The 21,080-nt window shown below is 41.9% G+C and overlaps 1 protein-coding gene across 2 annotated transcripts in view; it reads left to right on the top strand.

Moving 5' to 3' along the window:
- Window positions 1-10,004: 10,004 nt before the first annotated feature.
- Window positions 10,005-21,080, top strand: part of PYM1 (PYM homolog 1, exon junction complex associated factor) — a 43,508-nt gene continuing 32,432 nt past the window's right edge. Inside the window, exon 1 of one of the 2 annotated variants that reach the window (XM_069230707.1) lies at window positions 10,005-10,353. In XM_069230707.1, coding sequence (XP_069086808.1) covers window positions 10,224-10,353 — 130 coding nt within the window. In that variant the 5' untranslated portion in view covers window positions 10,005-10,223. The remainder of the gene's footprint in view (window positions 10,354-21,080) is intronic. The other variant, XM_069230708.1, reaches the window with a different exon arrangement.

Raw genomic sequence — 21,080 nt, forward strand, 5'->3', positions numbered from 1 at the left:
ACTTGACAATACAATGAAAATCAAATAAAATGCAGTATGTGGGTTGTGCGCCATCCATCCCCAACCTAAAATGTGTACATTTAGCTAGGCATTAAAAAGAAAAATTGGTAAGAAAAGTAAAAATTGTTCTTAATAATAACTCCCAAGATTGCCACCCATCTAGTCCTGTTCTTCAGTGCAACCTGACCCTGGCTGTAACTGAGAGAGAGTAGAAATGCATTTCAAGCGCAGATGGGCGCATCACACTTCTAATGGGCTCTTATTAAAACTCACACAAAGATGCTCATAAAATCTCATTTCCCAGCACAGCAGCAACAGTTTCTGAAGAAAAAAGGAAACGAGGCACTCACATCAAAGAACGGCCAGTACTTAGCTTCAACATAAAAGGCACAGCTCTTAAATGTACCTGGCCTTGAGTTGAAGAGTGGCATCCTCACTCTAAAATTAGTGGGGGAATACTGTCCGCCCCTGACGTGCCCAGATTTCCAGGTTTTGTATTATTTTGTTTTGTTTCTCTGATAAATCATGTTCGGGACAACTAATTGCTTCTACTACCTTGATAAAGAACTTTGAGATGTCGCAGTTTACTTCTAATCATTGTCCACGGGTTCTGACACTACAGGAACTGCAAGGTCACTGTCATAGATCCTAAATAATAGCTAAGCTCTACCAGAAAACATATTCCTGGAGCCCCTCGTTGTGTTTACGAAAAACGTCAAGACTTCCATTTGATGTACTTTTCTTTTTTAACATGCTCCATGCCACCTTTGATTGCCATCCTCGCTTTGCTTTTATTTTGGTGTTATCTGTTAATCTGATTTACCTGGCATTGCTTCCCACTAAGAGCGATTTGCTTTGCAGTGTATGCATCAAATATATCGTAAATAAATAAACCATTGGTATTTGTCTTATGTATAGATTGCCTTAGAAATGTTGTAAAAAATTAAGTCAAAAATCCATTTCTCTTAGACTACTCCCAAGCTTGCTTGCCCAGTCCCTTTTGCATACATAGCAGTAGCCCTGCAGGAGAGTCATGATTTGTTAAGCCCAAATTGTCTTTGTGTGAAATTTCTTCTGCATAAAAGTAGCTCTGCTTCAACGTAATAGGGAAAAGTAACCTCTTGAATATTTTGTATAACTCTCTCTCTCAATGTATTCCCAAATATTGATTGGCCTCTGTTTCAAAGCTCTTCTGTTGTACAAAGCTTCAGTAGCACGCCCTCTCCTATCATATTTACATTCATGTACTTGAGGGTTTGTTTATCTAAGATGCAGGGCTATTACTAAATGATACCAAAATGGAAATAAAAGAAGCTTTGGCAGAGTTTGTATTCATGTTTGTTAATTTTTACTTTTTATCTTCTTCCCTTCTACTCTTTGGTGCAGCATAACAACACCAGCAGGCCAGGTTGTTTGTGTCGCTTTTAACAAATATTTCAAAATGTATTAATGGGCTTGTGCTATTTGGTATTAGGTAATCACTTGTTTAGTTCGTAACAAAGTACAGGGTGTGTTTTAAATTGGTTTATGTTTGCACAATTATAGATTGGATACAACATTCTGGTGTGAAAATAACATTATATTGTAAATCACTTTTTTGTTTGACTGCTGCTCCTGCAGCAGCTTAATGTTTGCGTTTTAACAAAGATTATCATACCGTACCATACAATGACAGGCCCCACCATACAGTGACAGGCCATACCATACTGTACCACACCACTTCATCCCATAACATACTATACAATGACAGACCATAACATACCATACAATACTGTACAACGACAGGTCATATCATACCACACAACATCATACCATAATATACAATGACAAGCCATGCCACACCCAGTGCCACTGGAATTATGCAATTGTGTGGTTGCAGCGATTTTTGCATAATTATAGATCAGCCACATTTGCCACATAAACCATCATCTGCTGCATAATCTGCAACTTTTAACAAGAAAAAGGTGTTTCTAGCTCAAACAGTTCAAAAGTTTCCAAAAACGCAGTGACATGTTCCTGCGCAGTGGAAGGCCCTTTCAAAAGGTTAACTGGTAATTTTTCTGTTGCTTATTGCTGTATTTGGTTGTTAAACTGGTACTCATGAGATGCAACCAATGCCTAAACAGTGTTAACAAGTTTAAAAATGACAAAATAATGGCGCAATACTATCACAAAATGAGCTGCATTAGTCCGCATATTTTGCCTTTTCCTGACGCATAATTTACTCAACGCTGCCACATAATTTGGCCCTCCCGTTCTGCATAATTCCATTAGCTCTGGCCATACCATACCTTATAATGACAGGCCATACGATACCGCACTATACAATGACAGGCCGTACTTTACCAAACTGGCCAATATCAGGTAATATTATATAATGACAGACCATACTATACCATGCTACACAATGACAGGCCATACCATACCAAACAATGACATACCATACCATACAACACTATACAATGTCAGACAATACTATACTATATAATGACAGACCACACCATACTATAATATAAAAAAAGCACTGGCAATGCAAGTAGTTCTAGCTTTAAAGGATTGTTGTATGGTAATGTGAAGCATGACAAGTAAATAGCATGGGGATGAATATGTATTTGTGTGGAAGCAAAGATCTGTACAGTAATATTGGTGTAGGTTAAAAGGCCAGGTGACAGTTGCACTGTCAAGCCAGACCTAAAAATCCATGTAGGTTAACTACTGCCCTCCTCCCATCTGTGCAGCTGCCAGAGAAAAATATCATAAATTAACTAGTTATCTAAGACACTTTAATATTACAATGTCATTTATGTGCCCTATGAAAGGTCAAGCTCAGGCAGGTTGATAAATAAAATGATTACAACTGTGTGCAGGGCAAGCACTTTATTTATGGAAGCACACAACTTATGCCCAAACAAAACATGTACTTGTGGCTTCCAACAAGTGGGTGGGGCCAAAGCCCCTTTCTTGTTATTATCTCCTAATTGTCTGGTGACAGCTGTGCTGTCGAGCCGAAGCATAATGACAGGCCATACCAAACTATACTATACTATACAATGACAGATCCTACCATAAAATACCATACTATACAATGACAGGCCATACCATATCTTACTATATACAATGACAATCTATGCCATATCCAGGGCCACTAGAATTATGTGATTGTGCAGCTGTGGCGTTTTCCGCAGAATTATGGACTTGATGCATTTGCCACATAATCCATCATCTGCTGCATAATCTGCAGATTTTCACAAAAAAATTGTTTCTGGCTCAAAGAGTTAAAAAGTTACTAAAAACACAGTGGCACATGTTGCTGTGCAGCAGAAAGCCCTTTGCAAAAGTTGACTGGTCACCTTTCTGTTGCATATAGACAACACAGAGTGGGAGAAGCACTTGGTAAATCAAATCACAACACTTAAAGGAACCTCAGCAAAGGAAATATAGTAACATTCATCAATCACTTGAGATTCATAATAGGCAACTCCTCTTGTCGGATAAAATTTGTATTCTTTATTTTCATCCTGAAAAGTTCAAATAAGACATGGACACAGCCAATGCATTTTGTCCCAAAGATACTAGGAGTCTTTTAGGGCACATGTTTTGAGTCCACATAACTACAATGCATACAAATGTATTGTGGTCACCAGAGTTACATTTCATTAAAAAGTTCCTTTGTATTTCCAAGCAGTGGCTGCCAAATAAGCGTGTTTCTGCTGGGGTTGTTTATCACGAAGATTTTACTGATTGATGAAGGTAACTATATTTCCTTTGCTGAGATAATTTAAAATGTTGTGATTTGACTTACCGAGTGCTTCTCCCACTCTGTTTTGTCTAATTGTGATTTGGGTGTTTTGTTTGAATGGCCAACCTAGGGAGGATAACACCAGTACTTAGGAACGACCCTGAGTGCAGTATCTCTTACCACAACCGTTCCTATCATATTAATTTACCTTTCTGTTGCTTATTATTGTATTTGAACATTAAATTAATGAGGTGCAGCCAATGCCCCGACAGTGCTGACAAGTGTAAAAACAGTGAAGTAATCCTATTATGAAACTTGTTTCTACTTTCTGTATAATTTACTCAACGTTGCTGCATAATTTGGCCATTTCCTTCTGCATGATTCCAGTGGCCCTGACTATACCACACAATGACAGGACATACCATACCATATCATACTATACAATGACAGACTATACCACAGCATATAATGACATATCATACTGTATTATACAATGAGAAGTTATACAAACCACACTATACAAAGACAGATCATACTATAATATGACAGGCCATACCATAGTATACAATGACAGGCCATACCAACCAATACCAGACTATACACTGAGATACCATTCCATACTGTATAATGACAGCTCTGGCCATACCATGCTGTATGACAGCCCATACAATACAATACTGTAGAAATACAGGAAAACCCAGGGCTACTGGAATTATGTGATTGTGTGGCTGCAGTGTTTTTTGCATAATTATGGATTTGCAGCATCTGTCAAATAACCCATCATCTACTGCATAATTTGCAGATTTTAACAAAAAGAGGTTGTTTCTAGCTCAGGTAGTTTAATAGTTACAAAATACACAGCAACGCGTGTTGCCACACAGTGAAAGGCCCTTTGGAAAAGTTGACTAGTTATCGTTGTATTGCTCATTGGTATTGTTGGGTGTTAAACTGGTACTAACAGGGGGCAACCTGTGCCCAGATAAGTGGTAACAAATGTAACAACGACAAAATAATTAAGTGATACTATAACCAAATGTGCTGCATTACACTGCATAATTTAGCCCTTCCTTGCCACGTAATTTCAGTGAGCCATGGCTATGCCGTACAGTGACAGGCCATACCATACAACACCCATACCATACAATGACAAGCTATACTTTACGAAGGGCTATACCATACTATACACAACAGATTGCACTTTTGGGGTCTGCATGCTTGTGGTTCATACCCAGAATTATCCCTTTCCTAAGGAAAAAAATTAAGGCAACCTGCTAAAATAGGACACCTCGGAGCGACCTGTGGTTGAACATGGGTTGTCCATTAAAATATGGGTGCCACCAGGCACCTTCTTGTGACTTTTTTAACCCCTTCTGTGCTGTGGATGTAATTGTTACGTCCCGCTGCACAGTGCTCGTGTGCCGAGGACGTAACCAGTACGTCCTGGGCACAGAGCTCAGAGGAAGCGCTAGCGCTCCCTCTGTGGTCTAAAGGCAGGGATGGAAGGGGAAGCCCTTCCCCTTCCACCCCCCAACTCCCCCACCCCCCTGTGACGTCAGCGTGCGATCGCACGCTGACCTCACAGAGGCCGCCTCCCATCGCGCTGGATGCTCAGCTTCCAGCGCGATCGGAAGAGAAATGCAAAGCATTTAACTTCCGATCATGTGATGGGGGCCCGAGAGGCTTCAAAGGGAAGGAAAGGAATTTCCTTCCCTTTGAAGTCTCTCAGAGCATTTCAAAAGCCGGATCTTAAAGCGATCCGGCTTTTGAAATGCCCACTAGACACCAGGGATTATTTTGTAAAAGGAAATTGGCATGAGGGGAGCGACCCCTTGGGCAAGGGTCGCTCCCCAGGAGGGCATTTTTTTTCAAGGCCTTTTCTGCCACAAGGGGGAGCAGAAACCTCTAGGCGCCAGGGATCATTCTTTTTAGTTTTGTTTTTTAGGGGAGGGGAGCGACCCCTTAGGCAAGGGTCGCTCCCCTTGGGGGCAGATTGGCCTATTTTAATGAGGCCAATCTGCCCCCAAAGGGGGGGGGGGATAGAAACCACTAGACACCAGGGAGTTTTTTTTTTACGCGAATTTCACGCAAGGGGAGCGACCCCTTAGGCAAGGGTCACTCCCGGGGGGGCAAATGTATTTTAGGCCATTTCTGCCCCCCCGGGGGCAGATCGGCCTACTGTTGTTAGGCCGATCTGCCCCTGGGGGTGGCAGAAACCTCTAGGCACCAGGGATAAAAAAAATTTTGTTTGTTTTTTAATAGATCGGGAGCGACCCGTTAGGCAAGGGTCGCTCCCCTGGGGAGCAAATTGTATTTAGACCATTTCTGCCCCCCTTGGGGGCAGATTGGCTGAATTTTGTTAGGTCAATCTGCCCCCAAGGGGGGCAGAAACCTCTAGGCGCCAGGAATAATTTTTTGTTTGTTTGCTTTTTTAGAGATGGGGAGCGACCCCTTAGGCAAAGGTCGCTCCCCTGGGGGAAAATTGTATTTAGACCATTTCTGCCCCCCTTGGGGGCAGATTGGCCGATTTTTGTTAGGTCAATCTGCCCCCAAGGGGGGCAAAAACCTCTAGGCGCCAGGGTTGGTGTGTGTATGTGTGTGTTTTCTTCAGGGGGGGCATCCCCTTGGGTAAGGGTCGCTCCCCATGGGGGCACATTACTGTTGGCCATATCTGCCCCCCTTCGGGGCAGATGGGCCTATTTTTGAAAGGCACATCTGCCCCCAAGGGGGCGCAGAAAGCCCACCAGAGACCAGGGAAGATTTTTTTTCCAAAATAAGAGGGTGGGGGTATGGCCATACCCCCACCCCAAATAAATGGGGCCAAAGTTGTTCTGCCCACCAGTGGGCAGTTGGGGCAATTACCCCTGATCCACACCCCAGGGGGGGCAGAAAGTCTACTAGATGCCAGGGAATTTAAATATATATATATATATATATATATATATATATTGGGGTGGTGGCTACCAACCAGTATGGGCCTGGTTATGCCGCCACCCCAACTGAAGGGAGTAACAGTCTTTCAGCTCTCCCCGCTCTCTAAAACATCTTATCCCACAGCAAGCAAGAAGACATTTGATTATTTTGGGTTTTGGTTTTACATTTGGCCCATGAGAGCTTGGCTAACTCTCGAAATTGTCCCACTTGGAATGGTGAGGGCTACACTTTATGGACTTTGGGACGCTGCCATGTAGAAAAAGCCACAAGACCTAGACAAATCTGAAAACTAAACATCTGGGTGATTCCAGGGTGGTGTGTTTCACATGCACCCCACACCATTTTCGGACCCACAATGCCCTGCAAACCTCCAACTTGGCTGGAAATCACACATTTTTCCCAAGTATTTGTGATGGAACCTTCCGGAATCTGCAGGAATCCACAAAATTCCTACCACCCAGCATTGTTTCATCTATAGCGATAAAAATTATGCTTCACGTGTCAGCCTAAAAATGATTTTTTGGAAACTGCCCTTTTGGGCCCCCTTTGGTTCCCCCTCAATATCAACATGTTTTTGGCTCTTCCCTTACACAAGCACTTGGCCCACCTACACAAAGGAGGTATCATTTTTACCGGGAGACTGAGGGGGACGTTGAGTGGTATGAAATTTGTCCCAGTGCGGTAATCCCACACAGAAATGTTGGAAAAATTTGATTTTTTAGCTAAGTTTGAGGTTTGCTGAGGATTCTGGGTAAGAAAACATTGGGGGATCCACGCAAGTCACACCTCCCTGGACTCCCTCGGGTGTCTAGCTTTAAGAAATGTCTGGGTTTGGTAGGTTTCCCTAGATGGCTGCTGAGCCCAGGACCTAAAACGCAGGTGCCCCCTGCAAAAACAGGTAGTTTTGTTTTTGATAATTTTGATGTGTCCAGATAGTGTTTTGGGGCATTTTCTTTTGCAGGCAGTAGGTCTACCCACAAAAGTGAGGTACCGTTTTTATCGGGAGACTTGGGGGAATGCTGGGTGGAAGGAAATTTGTGGCTCCTCTCAGATTCCAGAACTTTCTGTCACCGAAATGAGAGGAAAAAGTGTTTTTTGGGCCAGATTGTGAGGTTTGCAAAGGATTCTGGGTAAGAGAACCAGGTCAGAGCCCCACAAGTCACCCCATCTTGGATTCCCCTAGGTGCCTAGTTTTCAAAACTGTGCAGGTTTGCTAGGTTTCCCTAGGTGCCGGCTGAGCTAGAGGCCAAATTCCACAGGTAAGCACTTTGTAAAAAACAGCTCTGTTTTCTGTGGAAAAATGTGATGTGTCCACGTTGTGTTTTGGACCATTTCTTTTCGTGGATGCTAGGCCTACCCACACAAGTGAGGTACCATTTTTATCGTGAGATTTGGGGGAACGCTGCGTGGAAGGGAATTTGTAGCTCCTCTCTGATTCCAGAACTTTCTGTCACCGAAATGAGAGGAAAAAGTGTTTTTTGGGCCAAATTTTGAGGTTTGCAAGAGATTCTGGGTAACAGAGCCCCACAAGTCACCCCATCTTGGATTCCCCTAAGTGTCTAGTTTTCAAAACTGCGCAGGTTTGCTAGGTTTCCCTAGGTGCCGGCTGAGCTACAGGCCAAACTCCACAGCTAGGCACTTTGTAAAAAACGGCTCTGTTTTCTTTGTGAAAATGTGATGTGTCCACGTTGTGTTTTGGGGCATTTACTTTTGCGGGCGCTAGGCCTACCCACACGAGTAAGGTACCATTTTTATCAGGAGACTTGAGGGAACGCTGGGTGGAAGGAACTTTCTGGCTTCTCTCAGATTCCAGAACTTTCTGTCACCGAAATGAGAGGAAAAAGTGTTTTTTTGGCTGAATTTTGAGGTTTGCAAAGGATTCTGGGTAACAGAACCTGGTCAGAGCCCCACAAGTCACCCCATCTTGGATTCCCCTAGGTGTCTAGTTTTAAAAAATGCACTGGTTTGCTAGGTTTCCCTAGGTGCCGGCTGAGCTACAGGCCAAAATCCACAGCTAGGCACTTTGTAAAAAACAGCTCTGTTTTCTTTGTGAAAATGTGATGTGTCCACGTTGTGTTTTGGGGCATTTCCTTTCGCAAGCGCTATGCCTACCCACGCAAGTTAGGTACCATTTTTATCAGGAGACATAGGGGAACACAGAATAGCAAAACAAGTGTTATTGCCCCTTGTCTTTCTCCACATTTTTTCCTTCCAAATGTAAGACAGTGTGTAAAAAAGACGTCTATTTGAGAAATGCCCCGTAATTCACAAGCTAGTATGGGCACCCTGAAATTCAGAGATGTGCAAATAACCACTGCTTCTGAACACCTTATCTTGTGGCCATTTTGGAAATACAAAGGTTTTCTTGATACCTATTTTTCACTTTTTATATTTCAGCAAATGAATTGCTGTATACCCGGTATAGAATGAAAACCCATTGCAAGGTGCAGCTCATTTATTGGCTCTGGGTGCCTAGGGTTCTTGATGAACCTACAAGCCCTATATATCCCTGCAACCAGAAGAGCACAGCAGACGTAACAGTATATTGCTTTAAAAAATCTGACATCACAGGAAAAAGTTACAGAGTAAAACATGGAGAAAAATAGCTGTTTATTTCAATTCAATTTAAAAAAAAAATTTATTTCAGCTGTTATTGTCTGTAGGAAACACTTGTAGGATCTACACAAATGACCCCTTGCTGAATTCAGAATTTTGTCTACTTTTCAGAAATGTTTAGCTTTCTGGGATCCAGCATTGGTTTCTCACCCATGTCCGCCACTAACTGGAAGGAGGCTGAAAGCACAAAAATTTTTGAAAATGGGGTATGTCCCAGTAAAATGTCAAAATTGTGTTGAAAAATGGGGTTTTCTAATTCAAGTCTGCCTTTTCTTGAAAGCTGGGAAGATGGTGATCTTACCACCGCTAACTCTTTGTTGATGCCATTTTCAGGGGAAAAAAATCACGAGCTGCCTTCTGCAGCCCCTTTTTCCCATTTTTGGGGGAAAAAAACGAAATTTTCGCGGTATTTTGACTAGTTTCTTTGTCTCCTTCAGGGGAAGCCACAAAGTCTGGGTACCTCTAGAATCCCTAGGATGTTGGGAAAAAAAAACGCAAATTTGGCCTGGGTAGCTTATGTGAACAAAAAGTTACGAGAGCCTAAGCGAGAACTGCCCCAAATAGCCCAAAAAAAAGGCTCGGCACAGGAGGGGAAAAGGCCTGGCAGCGAAGGGGTTAACAAAGCCCAACTATCCGTGATTTGAAGGAGACCAATGCATGCGGTCAGACTGAAGCCATGGAAATGAATAACGGACTGCAACACCGTTGTGACCTAACCGTCATAACCATGACAACCATCTGTAAAATGAGCGCTTGCTGGTTGTGTGCTCATTGCGTTTATTACGCACGATGATCGGGAGTGTTGCAGCGCTCGGATTCGTTTGCTCTTCCCTCCCCGGTGTTGCGCGTGTGGCTCGTGCTTCGGGCCCATCGACATGTCCGTGCGGAGGCTCGCCTCTGTACCCTCGGGTTCCTGGTGGTGAAGCACCATTCAAATATGGCGGCCGAGCTACTTAGTGTTTCACGATCCTCCTCCTTCTGCCCTCTTTTCCGGCGACCTGAGACAGTGGCCGGATGTGGATGGGATTCCAAGATGGCGAATACCCCGTATGTGACTGATGAGTCCGGTGAGTTAGTTTCGCGTCCCTTTTAGGGGTTGCTCCCTTAACCGTAGAGTCTGCCCTTTCCTGTTCAGTGCCCGATCCAGCTTGCTGCTGACATCTGGATCCCCTCTATTAATCTCCTAGTGCCAACCTTATACCCAGATTCTCCCTCAACACTGCCCATCGACTCAGTGCTCACCCGACTCCTTATGCCATTGTCGCTGTCTATTCTTCTCCCTACCGGTTGTTAAGGTTTCCACATAATTCAGTGCCATCCAGCGGAGGTTACGGTTTACTTTCAGCAAATGTATTGTAACCCCCATAGCCCCATTTAACAAATGCCCCGATGTTCAGAGAGGGTTGACTGAACACACGGAGGGGCAATTTGTCATGTGTTCCGGTTCAGAGTTAAGTAGCACCCACTAGCACAAAGCAGTTGAATTAACGGACGTGGTGCTATGTGTAAACATTTCATTAAATTCTCGTTCGTTTTCTGTGTTGGTGATCATTGTCAACGAAGTCATTCTGTGTCCCTTGCTCGATGCACAATTCTAGCCCTACTAATATGTACGTGGAATGGTGTTCAAACTCTTGTCAACCTAAATAAGTGAACGAAAAGGACGTGACCTCGGTGCTCCCGCTGACACGATGGAGACATTTTTGAGTCCGCTCTGTGACTTGTAACTCTCGTACTCATTGTTATCCCGTTATACGAACCACTTGTACCAATCTCAGCTTCTTAGTGCCTGGCGTCCTCTGCTTAGTGGCTCGCTATCCTAAGATTTGGCCTATGGCAATTGGCGACGTCTTGAGTAAGTCCTGCCCCCTTTTTGTTGTTTTTCTGCTCTTCGTCTCTCATTTGGGTTGTTTACACCGTCAAAAACGTATTTCTGGTTCTTTAATCGTGACAGAGCCTGACATCGAGGTCCTCTTGTAGTGCAAGCTTTCAATAATGACAGTACAAAGCAGCCTTGTACGGCTTTAAATACATGTTTACGCTTGTTTGCACTAACTGACATAAACCAATGGTTAATCTGGTGCTCTCTGGCATGGAACATGAAAGTTAGAACATGATGAGATTCCACCAAAACAACACCGATACATCAGCTTCTGTGCAAACCAAACAAGGAAAAGTGCAAATGTAGTGTTCTAGTTTCATTGAAAGGAAATTTTATAGATGTGATAACAAGGATCATTTGGCTCACTCCAAGTTGTGCCCAGCGTTAAAATTAAAATGCAATAAATGTGGAATGGTGGGCCATTTTGCCAAAGTATGTAAAAGTAAAAAGAAAATAGTTAAGTGTATTTATGAAGGTGATTATACGGCAAAGAGTGACACGGAGGAGAAAACTATGGATTCCAGGGTAATGGATGAGGATAAGAGTTTTATACTCAATATAACGGAAGTAAACACTAAGGAAAAACCAATATGTAACATGGAAATTGGTGGAGTACCAGTTACAATGTATGCTGACTCTGGCTCACCGTTCACAATCGTGAATGAGGATGTGTGGAACAAGTCCATTGTAGTGAAGATTGGCAAGCAACTTACTCCGCCAGATATTCATCCAGAGAGCTACACAGGAGAGAAGATAGACCTGTTAGGTGTTAGATGGTTGGCATTCTCGTTCAAGAACAGGAGTGCCAGAGGAAAGTTATACGTAGCTAAGAGAGGACTGTCTGTTCTAGGGTGGAAGGATCAAGGACAGTTGCAAATGATCCTAGATCCTAACAGTAAAGAAAAGGTGTTAATGGTGAATGAAGAATGCTCCGTGACCTCTGTGATGGAGGTCAAATTTCCCAAAGTTTTTCACAAGGGTTTGGGAAGACTTACCGGTTTCGAGCACAAGATCATATTAAAGAAGGAAGCTCTACCAAAAATTCATAAGGCCAGAACTGTGCCGATCATGATCAGAGAAGAAGTCTCCAAGGAGCTGGACAAATTGATTTCAATGGATGTGATTGAGCCAATTGAGAGTTCGGAATGGATTTCGCCTGTAGTAATAGCTCGGCGCAGTAATGGGAAAATCCGTTTATGTGTAGACTTAAGATACTTAAATAATAATATCCTGATTGATCGTTTTCCTCTACCCAAGATTACGGAAATGGTTTCTAGTCTTGAGGGAGCGCGTTGGTTTTCTACTATTGACTTGTCATTTGCGTATCATCAGATTCCCTTATCCGAGGGTTCCAAAAGATTAACAGCCTTCATCACACCCTTCGGATGCTTCCAATACAAGAGGATGCCTTTCGGTCTAGCGTCTGCAGCAGCTGTTTTTCAACGTCTAATGCATAAACTGTTTGGAAAGGTTAAAGGGGTTATGTGCTTCCAAGATGACATTTTAATTTTTGGGAAGGATAAGTGCATGCATGATGAGCGATTGGAACATGTATTAGGAGTTTTGGGTGATAAGGGGTTAACAGTGGAATTAAGTAAATGCAAATTTGCAAAAAGAAGTGTGGAGTATTTGGGACATGAGATTAGTGCTGCGGGTGTTAGACCAAAAACTTCTTTGGTGAATGCTATAATCGAGGTGTCTCCTCCTGTGTCTAAAGATGAGGTAAGATCTTTTTTGGGTATGGCTGAGTTTTGTGCAAAATTTATTCCAAACTTTGCCAGTAAGGTTTACAATCTAAGATCCTTGTTAAAAAAGAATTCACCTTTCGCGTGGAGTGAAACGTGTAATCAGGAGTTTGAGTGTATTAAAAGGGAGTTAAGCAAGGCTGCATGTTTAGAAAGTTTTGACCCTAATTTGGATACATTTGTTACCACAGATGCAAGTAATAAAGGCTTAGGTGCTGTTTTGTCTCAAAGGAATTGTAAGGGTAAGGAAAGGATTATACTTTTTGCTTCCAGATCGTTATCTCCTTCAGAAGAGAGATACTCTGTTATAGAGAAGGAAGCCTTAGCCTGCGCTTGGGCTTTAGAGCACTTCCGTGCATTCGTGTGGGGTAAGGACATAACCATTCGCTGTGACCACAAGCCTTTGATTAAACTTCTTACAAGTGAAAGAAGTGTAATGGCTTCTGCTAGAATCTTAAGGTTGTCTATACGTTTAAAGGACTACACTTATCGTATGATGTATGTACCAGGCAAGAGTAATGTATTAGCGGATGGCCTTTCTAGATTACCTAGTTTGTTGGAAAAATGTGTTGATGACCCGTGGTATGAATGGAATGTGGCTCTTATACATGACTTTGGCAGCCCTGCGCTGAATGAACATAGTTGGAGGAAGGAAATGCAGGTAGATGCTAGTTTACAGTCCGTCTTAAAATTCGTTTTGAATGGATGGCCTAAGAAGGATCTATTACCTGAACTTTGTAGACATTTTTGGGAGGTAAGGAACAAACTTTCTGTTGTGAACAATGTTCTTTGGAGAGGTGATAAGATAGTTCCTCCTTCTGGTATAAGGGAGGTGATCTTAGAATTATGTCATGAGGGACATTTCGGCATCGTTAGAACCAAATCTGTGGTAAAAGAGCTGTTCTGGTGGCCTGGTGTTGATAGATCGGTGGAAAGATTTGTTAGAACCTGTCATATATGTTCTACAGCTGACAAAAGTGTGTGTACCCTTAGACCTTCCATGCAGCAAACATTCATTCCAAGACAACCATGGGAATATGTCGCTGTTGATCTCTTGGGTCCGGTGGGTGATTCTCAAGAGTTTGTAATAGTCCTTATCGATTTGTTTTCCAAATGGCCAGAAGTTGGCATTTTGGAAAAAGCAGACACTGTTAGCGTGTTGGAGTTTTTGGATAAGATTTTCCTTGCAGAAGGTATCCCTTCTAAATTGTTGAGCGATAATGGAGTACAGTTTATGTCAGATGCTGCAAGAAACTATTTTAGGAGAGTGGGAATTGAACATAAAACTACTTCTCTGTACAATCCAAGTGGGAATGGAGCGGTAGAAAGATTCAATAGAGTCGTTAAAGGTATAATTCAAAGTGCTATGAATGGTGGAGAGGATTGGCACATTGCCATCTTTAAAGCTGCGTGGGCATATAGGATAACTGAGAATGTTACTACTGGTCTCAGCCCTTTCATTATTATGAGGGGAAGAAGGCCAAGATGCAAACATAACCCTGCTTGGTTGACCAAGACTGGGGTTCAATACGGGTCTGTGGAGAATGTAAGGGATTGTTTGAATAAATCTCTTGAGAAATCGAAGTCCTATTATGATAAGCTCCATCATGTTAAGTCTGTTGATATTAATATTGGTGATTTGGTTAGAGTTAAGAAACCCTACAAGGTTAAGAAGGGCAAGAGGCAGTACTTTAATCCTGAACGTGTCATGGAAGTTTTGCATAATGCGGTAAAACTGAGTGATGGTAAGGTGTGGAATCTTAAACGTATTGTCTTACTTCGTAACGGACAGGAATTGGGATGTGGTGGAGCTCACACTAACGATAAGGAGGGTGGAAAGGCTGAATGGTTGGAAGATGAAGTTATGAGTCACAATGTGTTTAATAAGGAAGCGCCTCCACACGTTTTTGGTGATCGTGTTTTGTGCGAGGAGGAAGATGTGATAAGGGATTCGGTTGCCGAGTTGGAAATTGGGAGTGGTGGTATATCTGGTGGGGTGCAACAGTGCGAGTCTGTGGAAAGGAAAAGGAAAGTGATTCCTCCGGTTTGGTTGAAGGATTACGTGTTAGGATACTTAACTGACGTTTCTGGTTTTCATGTTTAAGTTCTTTTTATCTATTGTTTTGTTAATTGTTTTTTTCTTGTTCCATATTTCTTGTTATAAGAAAAGAAGGAGGATGTGTAGTGTTCTAGTTTCATTCCTAGAATGCTCGTGATGCTGACTTGGGGAGATTCCACGTTCTATGTCGTGTAGTCTCCTGAAGTCAGTTGAGCCAGGGCCTTTCCCTGAACGGACCTGTTCTTCCGTCCTTACTTCTAAATAAAGGATTGTACCTACCTGGCTTGCGAGTAGCAGTTACTTCAGCAAATTATAGCCTTTTTCAAAATGAGAGCAAGATAGAGAATGCTAACCAAATTTAGCAATGAAGGGAGAAAGGGCCAAAATATTAATGAAACGGAAGAGGAGGATACGAATAAATGGTAAATAACTTGAAAGAAAACCAATGTGTACACAAATTAGGTTGGTCTCAGACATTGGAAAGCATAAAGACAGTCTTTCGCCCGTTTGCGAGAATGCTTTTTTACGACTACTATTTGCGTCTACATTTCCAGACCACAATCCTGTTTCTCGCGTTCACCCTCTCATGCTCTGAGTCACCCCACAAGTTTGAGTTGTTCCTCTAACATCATGGGTCCCCGAGAATGTTTCACCTGGAACCTAGTCTTTATATTCTCATTTCCAGAATAAAGTTGTCCATGTGTGGCAAGTCAAAACATACAGAATCCCCGCCGAGATGCAACGTCCTGCAGTTACCTTTTCATTCTACAGCAGTGTAGATGAGATGCCAAACTGTCCCATCATTCTGAAGTCCGAAAGTATTCCCGACTTTATGATTACAAAACTGACTTTCTCCCCTGGGAACTTTTCCAGGTTTTTTTTTCTGACCTGCTGACCAACTCTTACAGGTACAGTAGCTTCCAATCATAGTAATGTTTATACTTTCTATAAGTCTGCCTAAAGTTGTTCGTAAAAACCTACACTGGCCATTCCTCTGGATTCCAATTTCTCTACTGAATACTTCCCTTTGTCATCTAAAAAGGAGAGAAACCCATGTTTTATTTCTGTTAGCTCTGTACATGCACAAAGTTTTAGCTAACTGGACTTCCCAATCTGTAATGCTCCTGATCCCTATTTGGCATTTTTCAAGACCCTATAAAACATTTTGAGCACGTTACCATTTGGATGGTACAACAGATTTGTTCTATGTACTGTGCCTAACTAACCTGTCCAAATAACTCTTCCTGTTATTGGCCAAAAACAGGCAAGGAGTAACACCACAGGTAACATTTCATTCATAAATACCTCATCCAAAACACCCAGGATTGACTCGATATTCGTTTTGCCCACCACTCTAACCATTGGCTAAGACGGAAAAATGTCTTTCCTGTCTTTACCATACCTTTGCAACACATCCATAGGTACATTATTCGAGTGGCAACAGATTCACATACATTTTCCTGTATCACTTTCTCACACATGAATAGCTTCAGCATGCTCAACATTTTATTTATCAAGTGACATTGCATGCATTCCCTTACCACTCTCCCATTTATAATATCGATACCACGTTATCAGTACGCATTCATGTTTTTTCTGACAATCCCAGAATATCCTTCATGACCAAACTTACTAATAGTCTCAACACCTATGGAACTACACATTTCTCATCCCTCATTGCTGTCTCATTCATTGGTTATTTTATTCCTATTCTCCCAAAATGTTTTCATGACCCTCAACGAACAGTACATTCTTTCACTTCTTGTAGAATGCAGCCCTTGTCGTACTCATTTGCACATACTTTTTTTTTCAATTAGGAAATGCCACCAACTTGTTTTTTTATAACATATCTAGGCATACCTAATAACGACCATAAGTAATTTTAAGATTCTTGATTGCATCTATCACAAGTGGTTCGGGTTGTACCCCTTGCTCACTGATGACATGCCCTATTTCTCATCAAATTTACGCCAGCAAAATTCCTTGAGTCCTTTACTATCCAGGATATGCAACACGTTCTCCAACCTCCTGTCACAAACTCCCTTGTCTCGCCCAAATACTAAAATGTCATCCTGAAAACATTGAATACCAGACCCCATGTCGAAAAGTTGGTTGCTGCAGCAGACGCCTGTCCAAATGGCATGGTTTTAAATTAAAAGCTTCCATTAAATTGAGAGCCCATTTTATACTATCTTGATGGAGGAATACCTGACGCAATGCAGCAGATAAATCAGTAGTGGAAAAACTCCACACCTTTTTACCATAGCCACATTTCAGAAATTCTGGGTAAGGAACCGTACCAAAAGTGATTTTGCTGTTGAAATGTTGAAGATGACACAGCCTTGACTTGCCGGTGCTGCATATGGCAATGACCAAGGTAGAAATGTGGTCAGAACCCTTAGTACGTTTAATATTATTAGCTTCTACTAATTTGTCCATCTCCTTAGTCATAGTCTCTCGCGAAAGCATAGGCACATGCCTAGCGTTATGTATATTGGGAGTGGCATCTCCCTTCAGTCCTATTTCATGTTCAAAACCAATCAACTTCCCAATAGTGCCTTTGAAAATATTTGGGATTTTTTTTAGCATATTTGAGCCAGTCATTACACCCTCATGAACAGTTAAAAGTTGGTCTTTACCGTTCAGGTTTAACACAATATGTAGATTCCTTTGATAATGCCATGCTAACACAGGTGGACTCTTTCACAGCATCCAAGATCCTAATATTATACTCCTATTTTTAAACTTAAAAAACAGATTTTGGTACCCTAGTAGATCTATTGTTTTCACCACTGTAGCTGTCGGGGTGCGCAAAATTTGCTACTGATTCTGTTCACAAATTTATTTTCCAAAATATTCAGATCCACAATAGTGTAACATGAACCAGTGTCTGCATGTACTTGCAAAATCACCCCTCCGATGGTCAGAAAACACACTGGGTTGTTCTTCAAAGTTCATTGCTATGCACATTAGGGATGAAATCTCCCCTTGACACTTGTCACATTAGGATTGACAGTAAGATCTTCTTTCGAGAAGTACCCTCTTACTTCCTTAACACACTTTAATTTGTTTCTTCTTGCACACTAGCAAAATATCCCATCACACTGCGTACACTACATTTCTATTTTTACTGCAGGGCAACCCCTGCTGTATGCTAAATGATGCAAACTTTAACAATGGTAGCATCTTAGAGGATCCTTATTATCACCTTTTTAGGTCTTGCCTAAGACAGTGCATGCTACGTTTCTTACAAGGCGTATTGTTTGATTACAGTGTGCTTAGAGGCCACCCTTTGCTTACTATTGTCTAGCTTCATTGTTACCCTCTTTTGCTAGCTTCTTATTTGTTAGGGGTGCATGGCCTTTCTTAACCTCTTCTTGTATCTGGTCTATGCCTCCTCTATAGTATGGATGCATTTGTGTGTTCTTCCACTGCCTGCTTCTTCAGAATTTTCTTTTCTTTTAGTTGAAGCTATCTGCAAGAGTGGGTGTGTTTTCCAACTGTCTCTTGTGTGATTAAACCCAACCTCACCCCTCCACCTTGCTGCGTGCCATGCTCCTCACTTGCGCGTGTACTTCTCCCCTGTTTCTGTGTTACCTTCTTGCCTATGTTTTTTCTCGGCACCAATTCCACGTGGTTGTCCTTCGTTTGATCCCTCCACCTGCGCACTTAGTGTTACTTCACCCCTCGTGTTGATTACACAAACCTGTGCAAAAAAAAAAAAAATGCTTTCCAACAATTTTTTTTCTCATTTTGGTTAACAATGCAACTCGGATTAGTAATTAAAAAACAGTGTAGAGAATCTGCAGAAGTGGTGTGCCTCTTTTCGAAAAACCAAACTAAGCCACTGTTTTCCACTAAGTGGAATAAAAAACGTTATCAGCCCTTACGTTATGGATTTTGTGTGAATTCTCATTGCCGTCCCTGAAGAACTTTTGAGACATCCTACAAATCCAGTAGCGCTCTCCTTTCGAGAATATCAGCGCCTCGTACTTCCAGTGTGTTGAGTCACAAGACGGCGACACACGTGTTAATGTTGTGGACCTCTTGTTGTGTGACGACACCTTACATTAATAAATGATGCGCTCCATCATGGTGCCTCCTCCGACTGCCAGCTCTTAGCAATCCTCGAGCCAACTGTTAATAGAATGCAGGGATAAGAAGGGATCATGTGCCATAGATTAAATTTAATAGGTTGTTTCTCAGCTCCCAAAATTGGTAGCGTTCAATTCTGTAACCTTTTGAAATACACAATATATCAAAACAGCTTGGCCCTCATAGCGATTTATCAGCCTTCTGTGACATGGCTACAGCATTACTTCATGACAGGAAGGGATTGTTCTTGACATAAACATAACTACTGCATACTAGGTTCTTAACCAGATCTTCACTGCTTGTTGCTTAATTTGCAGTCTATCATTCCAATAATGATAGTTTACAGGAACTTTTAATGGATGTTAAATAGCCATATAGCCTGTTGTGTCATCCACTTCACTCAGCTGCACCAACCGAGGCATGGAATATTAAATTTAAAACATGGTGAGATTCCACTAAAATAAAACAGCACTCTATGCCTCAGTAGTATACTCCAAGTAGTATTGAAGTAATCCTTTGGGCTTCGTCAGTGTAAATAAAAAAAACAAAAAAATACATTGTTTGTGTGTGTTTGGGTACAGCAGCCTTAGCTGACTTCGCACACATTTTTAGGTCTTGACTAGGCAGCGCATTCGCTGCCTCTGGGAGGCATGCTGTATCTTATCTGTGGGCATAGAACATGGCCACCTCTTGCAGTTTGTTCCTTTGCATGCCCTTTGAGAATGCGTGCTATTCTGTGGGCAGTTGCTTACGTTTGTCCCTCCTTTTGGTGTGCTGCTCATGCCCATGGGACTGGCCCTGTTATTTGTAGACTTTCACTTTTAGGCCATTTGTCTTACATTCTGGCACTATTTATTTTTCTTTTGAAGCTCAGCTCAGTCTGAGCCTATCATGATTCTTGTTTATTCTGCTCCCTCCATGACCAAAAGCCCGCTTCCCCTCCTCCTCTTTCGACCTACTTGAGGAAATTGAGGAATAATTTTTTTTCTAGCTTACGCATCAAGAATTTTCAATTCTATTAAGGACACGGAGGCGAGGATTATGCTATCTCCTTCTTTACTGTCCAAACAACAGCAGCCAATCAGTTAACATTTAACAAAATACAAATTCTACATGTCCCATGATGCTTAATACATGGTCACATGCTCCAATCACCAACTGTGACCTCTGTCCATAAATATCAAGACCTCCAATGTCACTTCCTCTTTCTTTGTCAAAGGTAGATAATCCTTAAAAATTTTCAGACTGAAACGACTTATGTAGGTGCTTCCTCAACGATCCTCCAAACTAGATCTGGATTAACCCAAAGAGCTCAACAGGAGCCTAAAGCAGTAGAACTTCCAACAGAGCCAATCCGCAGATAGATGACTTCATTGAGCCACAAACTGAATGGATCTCAGGTAGTCTTATGATCAGAACCTAAAACATAAAATAATGGAAGGTAAAATCTCATAAAAATTAAATAGTCCTTAATGCTGTAAACTATTTAAGACATTAATAAGGGAGGGCACAATCAATTCAATAGCATCTTAAAAGAGTGGCTGAAGAAACTGGTTTAAAAGGTTTTTGCAAGGAAATTAGTAACTGCCCATTAGCAACTTGTCTAGATTCATCTGTGGCCACTTCGTAATCCTTTAAACATTGAACCACACATAAGTTTGAATTATCAGGATACCTTGGATAAGTTACTGGCCTGCAATTAGTTTTTGTTCTTCTGGTAATAGTAAAAGTAACACCTTCCGGGGAATACACTCTACCAGCCAAATCTAAAGCCTTGACATCTGATACTCTCTTACAAGAAATCAGGCATAATAACATAGTCAGTTTTGCTGACATCTGTTTACAAAACAAATATTGATTGGAAGGCCATGCGTCCAGAAACTTCAATACAATGTTCACATCCCACAGTACGGAATATCTAGTTTGAGGAGGATTAGAAAGAGGAGTACTGATAAACTCTAGATGAAACCCCAAAATTGTCTGAAGAATCCATGGGTCTCCAGAAATATTTTT

This window comes from Pleurodeles waltl, chromosome 4_2 (assembly GCF_031143425.1).
Source record: "Pleurodeles waltl isolate 20211129_DDA chromosome 4_2, aPleWal1.hap1.20221129, whole genome shotgun sequence".
NCBI classification, from domain to species: domain Eukaryota; kingdom Metazoa; phylum Chordata; class Amphibia; order Caudata; family Salamandridae; genus Pleurodeles; species Pleurodeles waltl.